This window comes from Amblyomma mixtum, chromosome 2 (genome assembly GCF_055824585.1).
Source record: "Amblyomma mixtum isolate Tamu chromosome 2, ASM5582458v1, whole genome shotgun sequence".
In the NCBI taxonomy this organism is placed as follows: Eukaryota; Metazoa; Arthropoda; class Arachnida; order Ixodida; family Ixodidae; genus Amblyomma; species Amblyomma mixtum.
In genome coordinates, this window is record NC_143013.1 from 78,329,420 (window position 1) to 78,347,150 (window position 17,731).

General features: G+C 46.7%; 1 protein-coding gene across 1 annotated transcript in view; it reads right to left on the reverse strand.

Moving 5' to 3' along the window:
* Tbc1d22 (TBC1 domain family member 22) overlaps positions 1-17,731 on the reverse strand; it is a 28,129-nt gene that overhangs the window by 1,301 nt on the left and 9,097 nt on the right. Inside the window, exons 6-11 of the mRNA XM_089571921.1 lie at positions 15,739-15,809; positions 14,786-14,914; positions 8,220-8,285; positions 7,207-7,327; positions 6,455-6,637; positions 4,476-4,699 (exon numbers count right to left, since the gene is read on the reverse strand). Coding sequence (XP_089428047.1) covers positions 4,476-4,699; positions 6,455-6,637; positions 7,207-7,327; positions 8,220-8,285; positions 14,786-14,914; positions 15,739-15,809 — 794 coding nt within the window. The remainder of the gene's footprint in view (positions 1-4,475; positions 4,700-6,454; positions 6,638-7,206; positions 7,328-8,219; positions 8,286-14,785; positions 14,915-15,738; positions 15,810-17,731) is intronic.

Here is a 17,731-nt window from a genome sequence, read left to right on the forward strand (position 1 = left end):
TGTTTCACGGATTCTCACAGTGTAGGGGGCAGAGGTAAAGGCAAAATGCCTGACAGAGCCTCTGCGCCCCCACAGTTCAAGGCAGCATGACGTGTCATTCACACACATATTTGCTAAACATATTTTAGCACACAACAGAAAGCAAAAAAAATTCAATTATTCAGATCACATGTCTTCAAAGCATTAGTTTTTCTTGAACATGGTATATTTTAAAGAGGCAGAAAAGACATATGCAATAGGTATTATGTAATAACAAATTGGCTTACATCAGAAGCCAATCAAAGAAAAGAAAAACCACAATTCATTGGCCCAAAAAATAAATCGCATATGCAGTAAATAGATCAGTACATAGAAGCATTTCAGAAAAAAAAACAAGGTTTAGACTGATGTGTAGGGTACATGCTAAAACAATGGCAAATGTATTTTACAACCGAAGATAGAAATAACATAACATAATATAACATAAATAATAGAAATAACATAACATAATGCAACGTAGCTGAGGTTACATGTGTTATCAGGGATGAGCGCAAGTTAACAAAAAGAGAATGCAATGTCGCTGCCCACTAATAGCTTTTTACAGTTCTTTTTGAAGTTGTGGAAGGATTGTGTGTATTGTACATTAAAGTGATCCCTGTTTAATATGTTAATTGTTTGATAATTCAATTTTTGCCTTCCGTAATTAGTTCTTGTGGCGGGCTTGAGATGGTGTGGTCTACGTATTGGGTATGAAGTGCAACTGTCTACAGGTATTGTGTGCAGCCTATTTTTATAAATCCACTGAAGTAGTTTGAAATAATAAACTTGATCTGCTTTAAGCATGCTGTTTTTAATGAAGAGCGGTTTTGTTCGGAGTCCTCGTTTGTCACCAATATAATTTTCACACATTCTCAATATTTTCTTTTGTATCATGAATAGTTTGTTGTAGTTTGAAGCGACGTATGCATTCAGTATGCATAGATATGGCCTAAAAGAAGAATAAAAAGTTACAGCATTAGGCCGAACATCACAACATTAGATTAGGAAGTTAACTAATGAAGTTACAAATATACTGGTATAAGTATCCACCTGGCCACATAACCCAACTACATCAATGGTACTAGGTATGTATCTATTGCAGCATCTATTTTTAAGAAAAACTTGTCTTCAATGAAATTAAACACCCCACATATGTCACCATCAATCTCCAGGCCCCAACAAAGATACAAGGCTCTTCATTCAGACTGTTGTTGCATTACCCGTAAAAACAAACAAGCATGTGGAGAGGAAGAGCAGCAAGTTGTCCATCTCCAGAGAGATGCTGCCACTGCAGATTGGTTGACGTATAGCGTTTGCAGATGCCAGCATACTTTCTCACTTAGAACAAGCAAGCAATTGTCACCACCAAGCAGTACGAAAAAAATTTATGGGCGATCAATTGGATTGATGTGAATAAAGTGCTATCCACTCCTCATAGTATTCGAATTCTGATTCTTAGTGGTTTGTGGGGGTTTAAGCGAATAAAGTGCTATCCACTCCTCATAGTACTCGAATTCTGATTCTTAGTGGTTTGTGGCGACTCAGCAACTCAGGCTATGAGGAACACCATAGTGAAGAGCTCCGGAAATTTCAACCACCTAGGGTTCTTTAATGTGCATCGACATCGCACAGAATATACGGGCCTCTAGAATTTCACCATCAAAATTCAAACACCGCGATGATGAATTTTTTCTTCAATTTTGTGGGGACGCCTTCGTCCCCTGCGTTCGCTTTCCCGCATTGCACACCCCACTGTTGTTAGCTCCCCCCGAAAAGCAGTCCTCTCGGTTTGGTTACTGTAACTAACAGGGGAGGGCGCTCGCGCCGCAGCGACACCAGCGCCACGGATGGCGTTTTGCTGCGCGCGCGCGAGGGATAGCTGGCTCTTCTCCCTGGGACAGGGAAGCGTGTTGGACGTTCACGCGCAAAGCTCTGCTCTTCGCCGCGGGCGTCCTCGTGTGGAAACGTGTTCCCCTCAGTTCGTCCCGTCCGGCCTCGGAGATATTCCCTCTGCCCTACCGTGGGCGAACATTCGCTCGTAACCTTGCTGGTGAGTTGGACATCCTCGATTCCTCAGTGTATTTTGTCGCTAGCTGGCGTTATTGTTGTTATAGCAATAAATGCCTTGTTTGTGTCAGCCAGTGTGTCGTTCCTTTGTTCCCGCAGAGCAAGGCCCGCCGTGGTCGGCATGCGCTCGGTAGCGTACGCGACCACGGGGTGGGGTCCGAGCGGCTTTGAACTCTGTCAGCCGCGATTAAACGGGGAGAACGTGTTTATCTCCCCGATTTAAACCCCACAATTTTTATTCAGCTGTCAAGTTTCTGAGAAAGCTATGTAGTTCCCTTTATTAGCCATTCAGCCAAACTCAGGTGGAGGCTAAGGAGTATTTACTCCCTTTATTGAAACCTAACCCGCTCTGGGGAATTCCCTTCAACACATTGGACTAATGTTGTGATACGCAAGCACATGCCCACAACACCAAGCTAGATTTGGGCAGACTTCACCTCTTTCCTTCACTGCTCCTCTTGTTTTCTATGGCAGTTGCCATCATTGGCGAGGAAACCCACTGGACGCGCATGTGTTTGTGTAACAAAATAAGGGGCTTGCTAAGGGTAGAGGTGTGATGAGTAAAGGATATGAGAACTGGTTATGGGGAAAGGTGCAATAACCATCTCACTGTTGCTGGACATCTCAAGCGAATCATGAGAGACGACACGAAGGAGGGAGTGAAATAAGGAAGAAAAAGGCACTACAGTGGAGGACTCCCAATAATTTTAGCCATCTGGAGTTTCTTAAAGGGACAGTGAGGAGAGCTCTATTAATATTTTTTTTATAGCAAAATCCGATAGTTCAGCATTTCATGGCTTTGTTGCCACTTGGCCGGCAGCTAAAGATGCATTTATTTCTAAGAAATTTGGATTTGAAGTTGAAAAAGTTTTTCCCACCACTCTGATTCAAACTTGGGATTCTCCTATGACGACACAGGACTAAGTGACGTGAAACATGACGTGACGGGGACTCCGTGATTTCTGACGGCCAGCAGAGCGGCCTAGCAGCAGCCGAAAAGAAAGCAACCGCCGGCCGGACGTTGAAGGCATCTATCGGCTATTGCGGCCTTTGCTACCGTCGCTTCGTTTACGTTTCCACCGGCGTTTTGCCAGCGTTACGATGGATGCCGTTCTCGAAGTCATCAACAAAGTTCTCGCAAATAGACACCTTTAGCATACCGTGTACTTTGTTACCGTTAGCGGAATACCAGGAGCCCGCCTACCACCGATGAGCAGGCGCTGATTTGTCCCGATGCTGCAGGCGCGCGCGTAGCTGCCGGGTACGTGGCGCCATCTGGCGACGTCAGGGAGATTTGCTCATGCATTGGCTGCGCCTCAGTGATTCGAAGATTCTCGTGTCCTATTGTTGCTTGGTCCTAGCAACATTGTTTTGTCCTATGACGTCATCACGCTTGTACTTGCGAGTTTGGCTTGTGGCGGCGATACCTGTCTTTTGGTTCTTGCTCTGTTCTACGTTACAAGAGCTTTGTTGTCAGTATGAGTGGCGTTTTTGTAATCAGGAGCTGGTATTCTGTCGATACAAGCCAACTTCAATTTCTCCTCAGTGTCCCTTTAAAATGTACCGACAAGGCACAGCATACAGGCGTCTTTTGCATTCAGCCTCTATGTATTACAATGTGGCCATTGCGGTTTTGTTCGGCATCCTCACGGTCATCAGGCGAATGCCACAGAGAGAGAGAAAAACTTTATCATGGCAAGTGTGTTTAGACCCCCCTTGGGTCCCTGGACCACCGCACGGTCCCACTCTACGTCGTAACGTTCATGCGGTGTTTGTCCATGCCACAGAAGACAGAAGGCTAGGATTTCATCCCACGTCCTTGTGCTTAGCAGCTGAATGCCGAACAAGATGCTATCATTAATGGTGGTAAACTGAAATGACATGTGTAACAATGGCACAAAACTAATGACAAACTGCAGCGTTGGACTTGAAGCTTGGAAAGGACCTTCCTAGTTTCTTAGTACTGACTGTCTAAAATTTAGCGACACACTTCAGTTAGCACGTGCCTATTATGTGTGCTAATCAATCTGCATAGTGATGGAGTGATTCACGCAGTGCAATTGTGCACAGTCTGTGTGCAGCAGAGCACACAGCATAGCGGGCAGTGCCTTGGCTGTTGCTGCTGTTCCTCAGCAGAATACAGGAAGGAACCAGGAATCCTTCCACACATTTGTTCCTTTCCCACTCGAACTCCCTTTCATTCTCCTCCAACACCTGAACTGGCTCCCCTGGTCGGGAGACTGCTCACACCACACACCTCAAATAGACGTCAACATAATCAGCTGGAAGTGAGGACCCGCACGAGTCTTTCTCAGAACATCCGGGCTAAACTCTAGAGGCTGAGCCCATGTGTTCCTAACCAGCACGGGGAAAGGCAGGGGAAAGTATACCTGGAAGTCCCTCTCGCGCAGCAGGGCCGAGGACCAGTAGCGCAGGAAGGCGGCGCACACGTACAGGTGGAAAGTGGAGAAGCCCTCGGGCTCGGCCAGGTAGGTGTCCCACAGGCGGATGGTGCAGTGCAGGGGCAGCTCACGCATCAGCAGGTTGTTCATCCACCGGAAGGTGAACTGCAGGAACTCCACGCAGTGCCGCGACAGGTGGTCGTGCAGCGGCGCTGCACCATGTTCAGAGGGAAGACATGAAGCGAAGGGATGCTCTGCTGCCCCAGCGCAGTGACCCCACTAAGTATGGGAGCGCGCGCACGCCCGCTTGCCCGCCCGCTTGCCCGCCCGCCCGCTTGCCCACCCGCTTGCCCGCCCGCCCGCTTGCCCGCCCGCCCGCCTGTTCGCCTGCCCGCTCGCACGCCCGCATGCACGCGCACACACACACACACACACACACACAAAAAAGAGTTCTGGAGCGCCAATTCATCGAAGCTGCTGCCATTGCATGGTCCCTGAGACTTCCCCTTACCCATCAGCCCTGGCAGTGCCTTGATTGGATCTACTATAGGGGCAGCACATGCAATATCTGAAATGATCAGCAGGTCATATGCAAGTGTATAGTGTGTATAGCTGCGGGTCATTCTGGATGCTATATGGCATGCCGCCAGTCCTTTTTTGTTCTTGCCATTCCAGTGCCAACGCGCGTTCCCCTTGCAACCATACATGTTATTCTTTCATTCTGAAACTGCACGCTCATCAGATGTCGTCCGCTGTTTATGCAGTGCAGCCTCTTCACACGCAATGCTGCCACTTGTGAGGCAGCTTCACCACTGCTGCACTGCACCATGTACAAAGGCTATCACAATTTAACACCCCTGACAGTGTGCACGCAATTGGGCACTGCTAGAACTGTGAAAAATAGTTTTTTTTTTTGCCGCGTAGCTCTTACCTCAAAAGAAGGCGACCACTGCTCTGGCTTTCAACAAATAAATTTACTGTGATGGAAACGGCTTGTGACAGTTTTTTGGCGGGTCATACAATCATTTGAATTTCCAGGTAATTCAAATATTTCTTCCGATTCCTCGCCAAATTACAATAAAAACCAGTGTATAACAAGAATTTTTCCAGACTTTAGCACGTCAAATTTCTTCTTATTGTTATATGTGGATGCCCAAATTTTCAGCCCAAATTTGCCATCCCGGTCTCATTATTCAATGGTATCATCACCAAGGTTCTAGCAACATGAGGCGCTATCTAGCGATGGCGTCGCTTGGCGGTTTCGTGGTTTTGATTTTAATGGCATTTCAACATGCTGACCTCGCTGTACCCAAGCAGTCGGAAGCAGGACAATCGAACCTTGCAAGGTGCCGGGACTGCGACAGCAGTATTCGGCTGCTTTTAAAAGGAAAGCAATCGTAGCTGCCGAAAGCATCGGCACAGAGCCAAGCACTGCTACATAGACTGAATGAGGTAGGAAGAGCCTGCAGTTACTGCTGCGGGACGGCTGAAACTAACGGGCCTCTCCAGACAAGCTATTAAGTTGAATCGCGGACACTCGGCCTGGCATTCCAGAGGAGCTCGTCGCTCGTGCTTTCAAGAAATGAGGAATATTGAATGCTCTCAACAGTAGCAAAGAAGAGTTCCTATGGAAAGATGCCCTGGCGGAAGCATCTGCGCAACTAACATGATCCAAGAGAATGGCAGCAATGTGTTTTTTTCTAGCAAGATTCACATCCCTGCTTGTTATGTCCACTTAATGGATGCTTCCAAACTACTAATCCTGGTCTGTGTCATTACATTGTAGAGGTCTACCACTACCATCAATATGAAACTTTGCTGCTAGCCCCATATTTTATATGCCATCATCATCACGATTCGGATGGGCCTTAGAGGAATGGACATTCTTTGCGAGTCATTTGCTTTCCGCCTCCCAAGGCTACTAAGTCACCTCACGGGACGGGCAAGCAGGCTAATGCCTCCCTCACCGTCTATACGCTGGATGAGCTCCTTGAGGGTGTTCACTTTGCTCTGGATGCCTGGCTGCGCGAACGTGTAGTTGTCCTGGATGCCGTCCAGCAGCTTGCTCATGCACCAGAAACTGTCCGCCTCGATGTCCTGCAGGACAGACTGCTCCAGCCGGTCCACCATGAACGTCTCCACTTCTGCCTCTGGCAAAGGAGAAAGCAGGCAGGTGCTCCAGCCATTTACTGTCACACATGTTACAGCAGAAACTGATGCAGACTGCAACCAGGAGATGCACACGTTGTCGCACTGAAACATACGAGAACCTCTGCTACATTCACTTTAATTTGTCAGTTGCAAAAAGTAAATCAAATGAGTATAGGGATAGTCAGTCTTTTTATCACAAGAAATCCCAGTGGCTTTCAAATGGTGCTGAGGAATGCCACATGCCTTGTCTTTCGCCCCTTCCTGCCTAACATGCACGCAAAAAAAAGAGCATGCAAATGCACACCCCTCAAGAAGTTTCCAAATTAAATTCTAATGACTCACTGTACAGTGAAAGAGCTTGCTACTATAAGCAATTATGGTACTAGTATTATACTTCCCAAACAAAGGAGAGGAAGGGGTTTAAAAAAAGCATGCCACAGAACCCAAGGCTTTTATGTAACCTAGTAGTGAGAAGCCCCGATGTGCAAAGTCTGCCATGAATTCTATACCACCAAGGAGTGGGTCTGAAAAGTACGCGCCTCGTGACACCTGCACGAAGTAAGCTCACCTTTAGGCACGTGTTCTTGAAGAAAGACCACAAAGAAAGGGGTTACGAGATCGTTCATGCCTTGGACGTAGCCGCTCGCGGGATGCCGAATGGCCCATATGTACAAGATCCTCTCGAATATCTGCAGCAAGGGAGCAAAAGGCACCACATGGAGGCATGTTGCAGCTTTCGATTTATACACATAAAGAAACTAATACTCGAAAATAAACTGCAATAGGATAGCACTGAGGAAACAAATGGCTCAAGGAAGCACTAAATACTGCCTTGAGTTTTTGCCAAGTCTGTTTGTTTGCTCATACTCTTAGTCGGCAGCACATGGCTTTGTCATTTTGTGACACGAGATGCAACCAGGTTTATCTGGAAGAATGTTAGCCTCCAGATTCTGCTTCTACTCTGTTCGAGATTGTTATGGGTGCTTTCTACATCTTATCTCGAAAGCTCTTTGTCAGTTTTCAAGTGAGCGCAACCAAGAGCGATGGTGATTCTGTTCTTTAGCGACCACCGAGCACGCTTGTTGCTATCGCTGCCGCTAAGTTTTTCAACTCGTTGTGAGCACAAGTCAGTTAAATAAAGAGCTCGTTTGAGTGCCACATCAGTCTACTCATCTGTTCATGGTGCTGTCACCATTATGTGAAAATACTCAAAATTAACTTTCCGATTATCAAATGATTAATAATCTCTAATATGCCAAAGAAGCACTGTGGGCTATCAGGCACACTGCAGTGGAAGGCATTGGATTAATTTAATCCATGTGGCACACTTAAACACGCACTGAAACCTTAGTAGTACGGAGACATCCTTACGTAAGTAAAACAGCGCTAGACACGGGACAAAGGAAGAAACAACACAGCACAAGGCGCTGTGTTGTTTCTTCCTTTGTCCCGTGTCTAGCGCTGTTTTACTTACATATGATGTACCAACTTGCCCAAGCCTCCGCCTTGACATCCTTACATTTAGCTTCACTTGAAAAATTAGAATGCATGGAGCCTGCAAGCAGCTAATCAATGACGTACCTGTTGCACTGACTCCTGCTGAAATAATGGCACCAAGGGGCTCATACGTGGGATGTCGATGTGTATCTGAAAAAGGGCCAGAGAAGCAAAGAAGAGCAAGGTCAGAGGGTTGATAATTACAGTCAAGCCCACTTATAACAATATTCAATTGCCATGGAAATGCCTGAAAAAAAGAAAAGATGACAAACTCCACCGCATTTATTGACAGTAAATACCTGGAGGGGTTTGATTGTTCTAATGCCTGTAAAAGTTCGTTAATTCGAACTTCAGGGAACCGGAACAATGTTCATCATTCACTGATGACCAAAGCACCGCCATCACTGCGCCACCGGGAGCTTCGCGCACCTCCACGTCACAGGAATCAAGCCGTCTTTCCGGAAGTGATTCTTATGGGAAATTCAAGAAGCATGCAGAACTAAGGGTGCGGTGACAGCTGACAAGAGAAAAACCGCGCTGGCTGCATGCACGCGCACTGCACCGACTGATTGGGGGTACGCATGGCGCGCATAGCCAATACAGCAATGCAGCAGCTCTCCTGACTTGATGACGCCTGCCTCTTTTGCTTTCGTGGCGTTGCTGTGCCAGCTTAGTCCATTGGTCGGCCCCCCTTTGTGCACGCTTTTGTGTTGTAAACATGGTTTTGCTGGTGTGGTTGTAGCATTTCCTTCTTTTTTTTTTCTATAATGGTTGATGCTCAATTACCAGATTTAATTGTTATAACCAATAACGTGCCTTGACAGCATTGCTATAAGCAGTTTATTTTACCACAGAACACGTGGCAAAGCTGTTGGTGCCATGACTGACCATTGTTATATCCGATATATTGTTATAAAAAATATTGTTATAAGTGGGCTTGACTGTACAATAAAATTCTTTCTTCAATGTTGTTTACAAAGTATCATGTCCCCAAAGCTAATTAATGAGGTTTAGCCCAATATGACACAGATCCCCCGCACAGCAGTGCACATCATACAGTTTCGCAAGTGGAGTTTCTAACCAAGGGTGGACTATAGTCATCAACTACTTCAGGCTCAATGGGTATCACTCAAATGTAAAAAAAAAAATCTTGAAAGTTCCAAAAGACAAAATCTGCCAAAAAACATGTATATATTTTAACTACTACTATTAAAATGGTTGGAAGAAGTTGTTCACAACTTTGTGTGCTTTGACATCAGATGTCAGCGCACCATACCATCTTCACATATAGACAACGTCGCAGTGCCCGCACTCATGAGCTAGTAAAAACCTACTCAATTCAAAGAAACCAGGACCGCGAAAAATATACGAATTGACCGCGTTTCAAATTAATCAAGCACAGCAAAACAATGGGACCCAGAAGGAAAATTTAACTTCAGCAATGTGCTACCTTTACGGGGCAAACTTTGTGTTTACAACATGCTGGCGCATTGAAGTCTACCCCTTTGCCCGAAGCCCTTGCTAGCCAAAAAAAAAAGCTGGTTCCAAATAATAAGTCGACGCATACATCCCCTCCTGCTTCCCACTTCGTCCTGCCACTGAAATTTGTTTTGTAGCTTCCTGCGGGATGGCATCGCGGTGCGTACAGAACTCAAAGCAATAAAGGCGTAATGATGCGATCACAAGGACAGCATTCTGATGCCAATGTAGATCCAAAAGCAAACAAATGACGCTCCACCCCACCTTCCACACTCGCATGTCGCCTGACTAACTAGAGGCAAACTGAACTGCAAACGGTCCTGTAGTTTCAGATGCCGGCACAACGCACCCCTCTGAGACTATCAGTATTTGCTCTCGCGACACCCAACGCTCGTCCGAGGAAGCGGCCGCCAACGTGAACGAGTCGGGTGAACAGCGCGTATTTCGAATTTTCTTTAGCAGAACCAATTTGCACATGAATAAACGCTCTTTTTTATGCCTGGAGCTCCACGCATCCTGGTGGGAATGGGCACACACTACCCGCCACTCGTCCAAAACAACATAGACGCTGCGAAACGCCATTCCAAGTATAGGTCGACCCCCCCAATTTCGGATGGTTGTTTTTCGTAAGAACGGTAGACTAATATGCAATGGAATTTGAGATAGATGCCGGTAACCTAACACTCTAACCATGGTACACCACTGAAAGAAATGCCGCAGGCGGCATTGCAAGCAGTCAACCTGTCGTGGGACAAGCGCAAGGCTTGGGAGACCGGCTTGTGCTAAAGGTACTGGGGATGGGGCACTTCGCATATCAAACATCGGCATTTAACCGGCAACGCTTTGTGGCGCCACCTCACAGCTCCGTGGGGCCGTCAATGCACCAGTTTTCAGCAAAATATGGATCTGGCATTCCCGCACAGCACCCCAAATCTTTGAATTAACTGGGCCGATGCAGGCGCCGCTTCAAATTAGCTAATCTAATTTCCATTAGAAATTATGGGACCACAGAAATTATTCAGATTATCCTGGATTTCAGATTAACCGGGCTTGAAATAACTCAATCTTATTGCACTACGGCCTGCACTGTCCTTGACACTTCGCTTGACTAGCACATGTGGCAGAACGAAGTCCAGATGCCAAAGCAAACATGCCATTACAGGAACTGCGCAGTGCCAGCAGAAAAGCTGACCCAGAATGAGGAGGAGGAATTGCCAAGAAAGACCAGAAAGCAGAACCACCTACATTATTTAAGCATACACTCCATTGGCATTAGTTTCACTCACAATTAGGCTTGCTCAAAACTGCAAACTTAAGCTTACTTTGAAACTTCTGAGGTGTTATTGCTTATGCTTTGTGACTAGATACAAGAAGCAAAGTGGCAGTTATTTTTGGTGCGATGACAAAATAGTCAAGACTACAAGGCGTTCTGTCGCGAGTGTTCAGTCTTGGCATCCAATGGCATAACAATCTCCTCCACAGCATTGCTTTGTTGTGGTGGTGGTGCTGCTGCAGTGGCCGGCGCGGCGAAGATGACGATGGTGTGGAGTGGGCGTGGAGTGCAGGGGGACGTGGCAGTGTTCGAACGCTGCGGTTGTGGCTGGGTTGGCTGCGGGAGACCTATGTGTGCGTAGGTGCTGTGCCGCAGTAATGTGATGGCTTTGGGCCGCCATCTCGCCAGTGCCAGTCTTGGCGAGCTGCAACGATGCAACGACTTCGGTTCGCCGCCGTCGAGGCCGCCGCTTCGCTTGGGCAACCACCGACCTGTGTCGCCAGGCAAACCAACGCTCCGGACCAGCGACTCCACCGTGTCCTCGGGACCCACTTCGAACCGTGAGTGGCACGGGACATTTGTGGCCGCGCAGGCATTAGGCCATTGACTAGAACGCCGTCTGGTAGATTAGAGCCGTACGTGGCCGTGTTCCGTAAGACCACCGCCTGCCTGTGTGCACACCGGTTCGCAGTTTGTGTGTTAATGCGCAGCCTGTGTGCACACCGGTTCGCAGTTTGTGTGTTAATGCGCAGCGACGTATAAAGGTGTCGTAACTAACGGGCCCATTGGTGTCTTCTTTGACGGGCTCGGCGAACCACCACAGTTGTGTTTTATGGCACATAAACAACTAAGCCTATCATGCACCAAATGCAAGGTAAATTGCATTTGTCGGCTAAGTGAAAAAGGGCTAAAACACATTTAAAATGTCATACACAGTTTGCTAAGAAGCTTTGTTTCTTTGAAAATGCAAAAACATGAGAAACGTCCACAAGTGTATTTTCTCTTAAGGGTAATAAACTAGGATGAAAAGGGTACACTCAGAATAAAACTGGGGTAAATGTTTGTCCCCAAAGTTTCTTGAACATCATGCATGAATATAAAATGAGGTTTATAGTGATCAGTCCCGTGCACAGCTCACATTTTGTTTTTTCTTGTTTTGCAAGAATAAAACTGTGTGTAAGGTGTGTAACGCGACTGTGTGTAACTGTGTGTAACGCGACGACGACATAAAATCACTTCAATGAAACGTTCCTGATGTGTAGATGACTTCCATTCTCCTATGATGGGCTTTACTAGGTGAGGCTTACTACAGTAAAAGCTCGTTAATTCGACACTGATGGGACCGCGAAAAATTGTCGAATTATCCGAATGTCGAATTATCGAATGAACCACAAAAAACAATGTTTGCCAGAATAGGACGTACCTTTATTTGGCAAAGAAAGCCGTTATCACCGTCTGCTTTTTCGAGCGAATTTGAGCGACTACGATAGCTCTAACAGCTGCCAGGTGCTCTGCGGCACACGCACTGTCAGGGATTTGTTCACAGAAATCCTCCCGCACGGACAAGGCTTCTGTGGCTTCTTTCACCGTGCACTTCGGCATTTGGGACAACTGCTCATAATCGTCACCTTCCGATGAATCGTCGTTGTCAGCGCCTGTCACTTCAATTATTTCATTCTTGATCAGCTGACAGGACACAAAGGCGAGGCGCGCAGGCACTGTGCGCTACCCACTCGAAAGCAGCGTGGGGAGGAGGTGAAGCGAACGGGGCTTCGGCGGACGCGGTTGTTGCTGCGACGCGCGTCTTATCTTTTCTCTTTATCTTTCCTCTAATCTTTTAACTCTCCTCTATCTGCACGTGGCAGCGGTGGTGGCTCGGCTGAGCCAGTAGGCAGGCCCGTGCAATTTCCTTTCACCCTTCTCTCAGTCGCAACAAAACAGCAACAACAAGCAGCGCAGTAAACACGCTGACGAAGTGCACAATTACCAAAAAAGGCGCCGCCTTATGGTAAAATAACCGCGATCGTAGCAGCAAGAATATGTAGAAACGACGACACACGCAAAAACGAGACTTGCTGTCGATAGGGTTAAGCGGACGACACCAACACGACTGCTGCGATACAACAAAGCACACAAAAAAAAAAGACGCCAGCCGCTTCGGCCACCGCTAACCTCGCTTCCCTCGCCCTCGCTCATGCTGCTGACGACAATGACCGTACGGATGGCCTATCAGCGGTAGAGTAGCGTCGCTCGTTTTTTCTTTTTGCTCTCGGCACACCGGTTGGCGGGCTGCGGAGTGAAGTCGAATTAACCGACACACGGCAAAATTTGTTCGAATTAACGAGTTTTGCCCCATAGACTCCTATGTATAATTGTAGGGACCTCGCGTGCGCGTCAAATTATCCGATTTTCCGAATTAACGGGGGTCGAATTAACGAGCTTTCACTGTATTTGGCCTTATTTTGCATTTAGTCTGCCATTCATTTCTCAGCATGATTTGCACTAATTTCATTCAATCACTGTAGGAAATTTTTAACCACTTGATATCCATTTTCAGAGCTTGAGGAGCACACACATCTGTTCCCTCGTTTCTAATAATTCCAAAATGGCTCGGAACCCAGCACAATTTTATTCTATCAGTGTGTTGTGGCTGTAGTGTAAGGACTATATTCTGCTGCGTAGGAAGAGAGGGTGTGTTTCGGCTTCATAGCTTCCAGTCCATTCCATTCTACTCCATGATCATAGACAATGCTGTTTTCAATGTTCTCGTTTATTATCTTCTCTACATTTTTGAGCCATCTGCATAAAATTCTGTTTTAACTTGCATACTTTGCATTTAAAGAGAAGTATTCTTGTGATATGTGCTTGTGTAGCACGTTAATGTGCGGTGACATACAGAGACGTTGTACCACGATGGCAGTGGATCACGTCTGTGGGCGATATTGGGCAGTTTGTCCAGTATGCCCGATTCTTGGCATTTTTCTTCAAAGCAAAGCGTCGATTACGGGGTCTAATTGCTCGCGGTTTGCCTATAGTTACGCATAGGTATGTGCCTCCCACACACTTTCTTGAAGTATCTAGGAGAATGGCACACAGTTCAGAAGGCTTTTAAGACCCTAAATGCATTTAAGTTCCCACAGAAGATGAAGAGCAGCTATGACATGAGCACACAATCAAACATGCACAATGCAGTCGCCAGATGCCAGTCCACCAGAACATCAGCTGTTTATGCGGACAGCAAATGACCAAAGGGATGCCGTAGGGTGTGGGAACGCACTCGTCCCCTGTGGTTCGCTTTCCCGCAATGCACCCTCAACTCGTTCTCTGTGGTTAGCTTCCCCGCAATGCACCCTCCTTAGTTGTGTTACTTTCACTAACAGGGGAGGGCGCTCGCGTCGCAGCGACACTAGCGCCATAGATGGCGCCACAGAGATGGGCCTCTTCTGCTCGGCACCGGGAAAGCGCGCGGACCTGTCGCGTGCAGCTCCGCTCTTCGTCGGTGGGCGACCTTGTGGTGGGAACATGTTCCCGCCAGCCCATCCTGTCCGGCCTCTGAGTTTTCCCTTGCCCTAGTGTGGGTGAACATTCACTCGTAACCATACTGGTGAGTCTGATGTCCTCGATTCCTCAGAGTATTTTGTTGCTAGCTGGCGTTGTTGTTGTAGCAATAAATGCCTTGTTTGTGTCAGCCAGTGTGTCGTTCCTTTGTTCCCTCGGAGCAAGGTCCGCCATGGTCGGCCTGCGCTCGGTAGCGTACGCAATCACGGGGTGGGGTCCACGCGGTTTTGAACTTGGTCAGCCGCGGTTAAACGGGGAAAACGTGTTTATCACCCCAATTAAGCCCCACGAGGGGCACCTTGCAAAGACCCTGTGGACCCACGCAGAAGACCTTACTAACCTGTCTGTACGTTTCTTGATGGATGTCTTCGTTTCGCGTGTCGTAATACTGCTTTACAAAGTTGAAATACTCCTCCCGCTTCCTTTCAAGAACTGCCGCCCGTCTCTCTGAGTTGGCTGGCAAGTAACCCTGCAGGAAATAAGAAGAGAAAAGTGGTACATTCACTGAAAGCAGCAATCAAAGAGTAGGAAGAATGGAAGACACAAATATGTGTTAGTGAACTTGTTGGAAAATGGAAGGAAACAAAAGCCACTTTGGCTGCAACAACTGGAAACGCACCACAACATTACCCTCTTGCACTTACTTCACGAGTGCATTCGTGCTGACAGATGCACCCTTACACTCACCCCTGAAAATTAGGCCAATGCATGTGTACATAACCACATTGGCAATGACATTTCACTTCCAGGTGTACTTCGGCACAATGCTAGCCCCTAATGTAACTGTGCTCGAAGCTAATTCACCAAGCCCCCATTTCTGCAGCACATTCAATGCCTGTGCCAAAAATGCACACGATTAATCAACCTGTGCTGACAAATTGCACTGAAACGATCTCTGACGTAACTGCTTCTCTACCAAGTAGCAAAAATAATCCAAGAACATTTCCACATACGTTATTCCTCAACTTATGTAGTACACTGCTCCTTTGCTATTTCGAATGCAAGCTTCTAAATTTAGTTCCCTTGCTTTTCTATCATGGCTTTGGCTTTTGTAAAGCCTTACTTTTGCAACTTCATTTTCATCCACAAATATGCACTCTAAATTCTTTTCTTTTCACTATGTATGAGCATATAACACGGCTGCTTCCCTGTTTTGTTCCATACTCTTAATCTGTTCAGCCGTAGCTTTGACATCCGTTGTAATGAGATGTCCCTCAAACTAAAAACACCCCACGTCATGTCTTGCAGGACACTTTTATTAAACAAAGTGAGAAACAGGGGAATGATACGCACCGCCAGAAGCCTCCACGTGATGGGGCGCACTTCGGCGGGGATACCCTTCCAACTTAAAGAGCGGAGTGCATCTGGAGCAGGCAGGAAACGCCAATCAGATGAAACGAATACACTCACATCATTCTTCACAAGCCAACAAACCACGCAGCAACTACACAACAGTGCACAGTAACATACAAGTCACTGCATGCAGGCAGAGCAGAGGGTTACAACATAAATGCATTTGGTCCATAAGGCGCAAAATTTCACTTCATAACCTTTAACAGGCAGAGCAACATTGATATAATTAGCAGTGATGACTGCAATGAATTAAGCTGTTCCAATCAATACATCCGCTGCAATCCTGTTGAGATGAAATTCGTCAAGATGAAAAAATATCAGTGAAGTAGACATGCCACCAAGTCATGAGTAAAGCATTATAACTGCCAACGTAAACAAAAAAAATTGAGCTACAATGAACCTTTCTTTAGAATAGGTGAATTGTGTGAACTCTCACATAAAACTAAAAAGCACCTTTTGTCAAAATTGCAGTGAATACTCAGCATGAGGAGCTGTCACACATGAAATTGCCCACAGAGACAGTTGTTCTATATGTAGTATATAGGCTGTATGGACAGAGCAAAGCAATCAGCCTTCAAGGTTTCCCTCTACCCCGATCATTCCAACTCTGCTACAGGCTGAGTATTGCTGCCAGCAATGCGAAATGGTTGTAACCCTCTGTCCACTGACTGAAGATTAGATCCCTTTTTTTCATGCATGTCATTCCAATTACTACAGGCTCGGACATAATGACTAAACAAGTTTGCTCAACCTGCTTTACCTACTCCTCTGATTAAAAACACACCTGCCATTCGTGACACGGAAGGAAACCGGCCAGCAGCTGCTATCTGTCTGCCATGACATAATAAAAGGACAAGTGCAACGACAGTAATATGAAAAGATTGGGGTTCATGAACGGGTAAGGCAAACAATATTCACAAGACCTGGGGCCCTCTGCTAATGCACAGCCACTACATTTGGCTTCGACATGTATAGGCAGATGCCCCAACTAAAGATCAGTTTCACTCATCACATTAAAACAGTGCATCACATTAAAACAGTGCTACTAAGTATACTATCAAAGACAGCAGTCTCTATCACACATTAAGCAGTATTCACACAGGTGATGGAACTCCTTTCTAAGTGAGGGCGACTGTGCACACGTCATGCCGTCACGCCTTCGAGAGGACAAGCGGCAACATAGCTTCCGGTTTTGCTCCAACAGCTGGCACCCATGCAGGAAAAGACCATTCGTTTGGTTTGGTATGTTCAGTCCCCATATCGCCAGGAGATGTGACAGCACTTTGCCTATGGTGGTATGCGTAGGGTGTGGCCTGCTGCCATCTTTCTCTATTTGTTTCCTCTCTTTGGGTTTCTTCCCTTTTTTACCCCCTTCCTTTTACGCATCTGTTCTGTTCTTCCCCTTCTCTCTCAATTTTTTTTTTTTTACCACCACTCTCCTTCCATTCCCCGCACCAGGGGGTATTGTCTTGTTCCCTTATTTTCTTTTCAGCCCTTCCCACTCTGCCTCCAGAGCCCGGCCGCTTTGCTCATGCTCGTCCCTCTCGGCTGGCCAGCTGGTGACATCGTGCACGTCCTCTCCACACCCATCCGCGCTGACGTCTCTGAATACCACTTTAGTGGCAACCGCAGCCAATGTATTGGTTGCTACCCAGTGGATCCTGACTAAACTTGTGGTAATGAAAGGTAAAAACATAGTGCAGAGAAACACAGACACAGAAAGACAGACAACACACATAGCGCTGTGTGTTGTCTGTCTTTCTGTGTCCGTGTTTCTTTGCGCTACGTTTTTACCTTTCAAATATGAACCAACAAGCCCAAGCATATACCCTTGTTTGGTTTGGTTTGGTTTTATGGGGTTTAACGTCCCAAAGCGACTAAGGCTATGAGAGACGCCGTAGTGGAGGGCTCCGGAAATTTCGACCACCTGGGG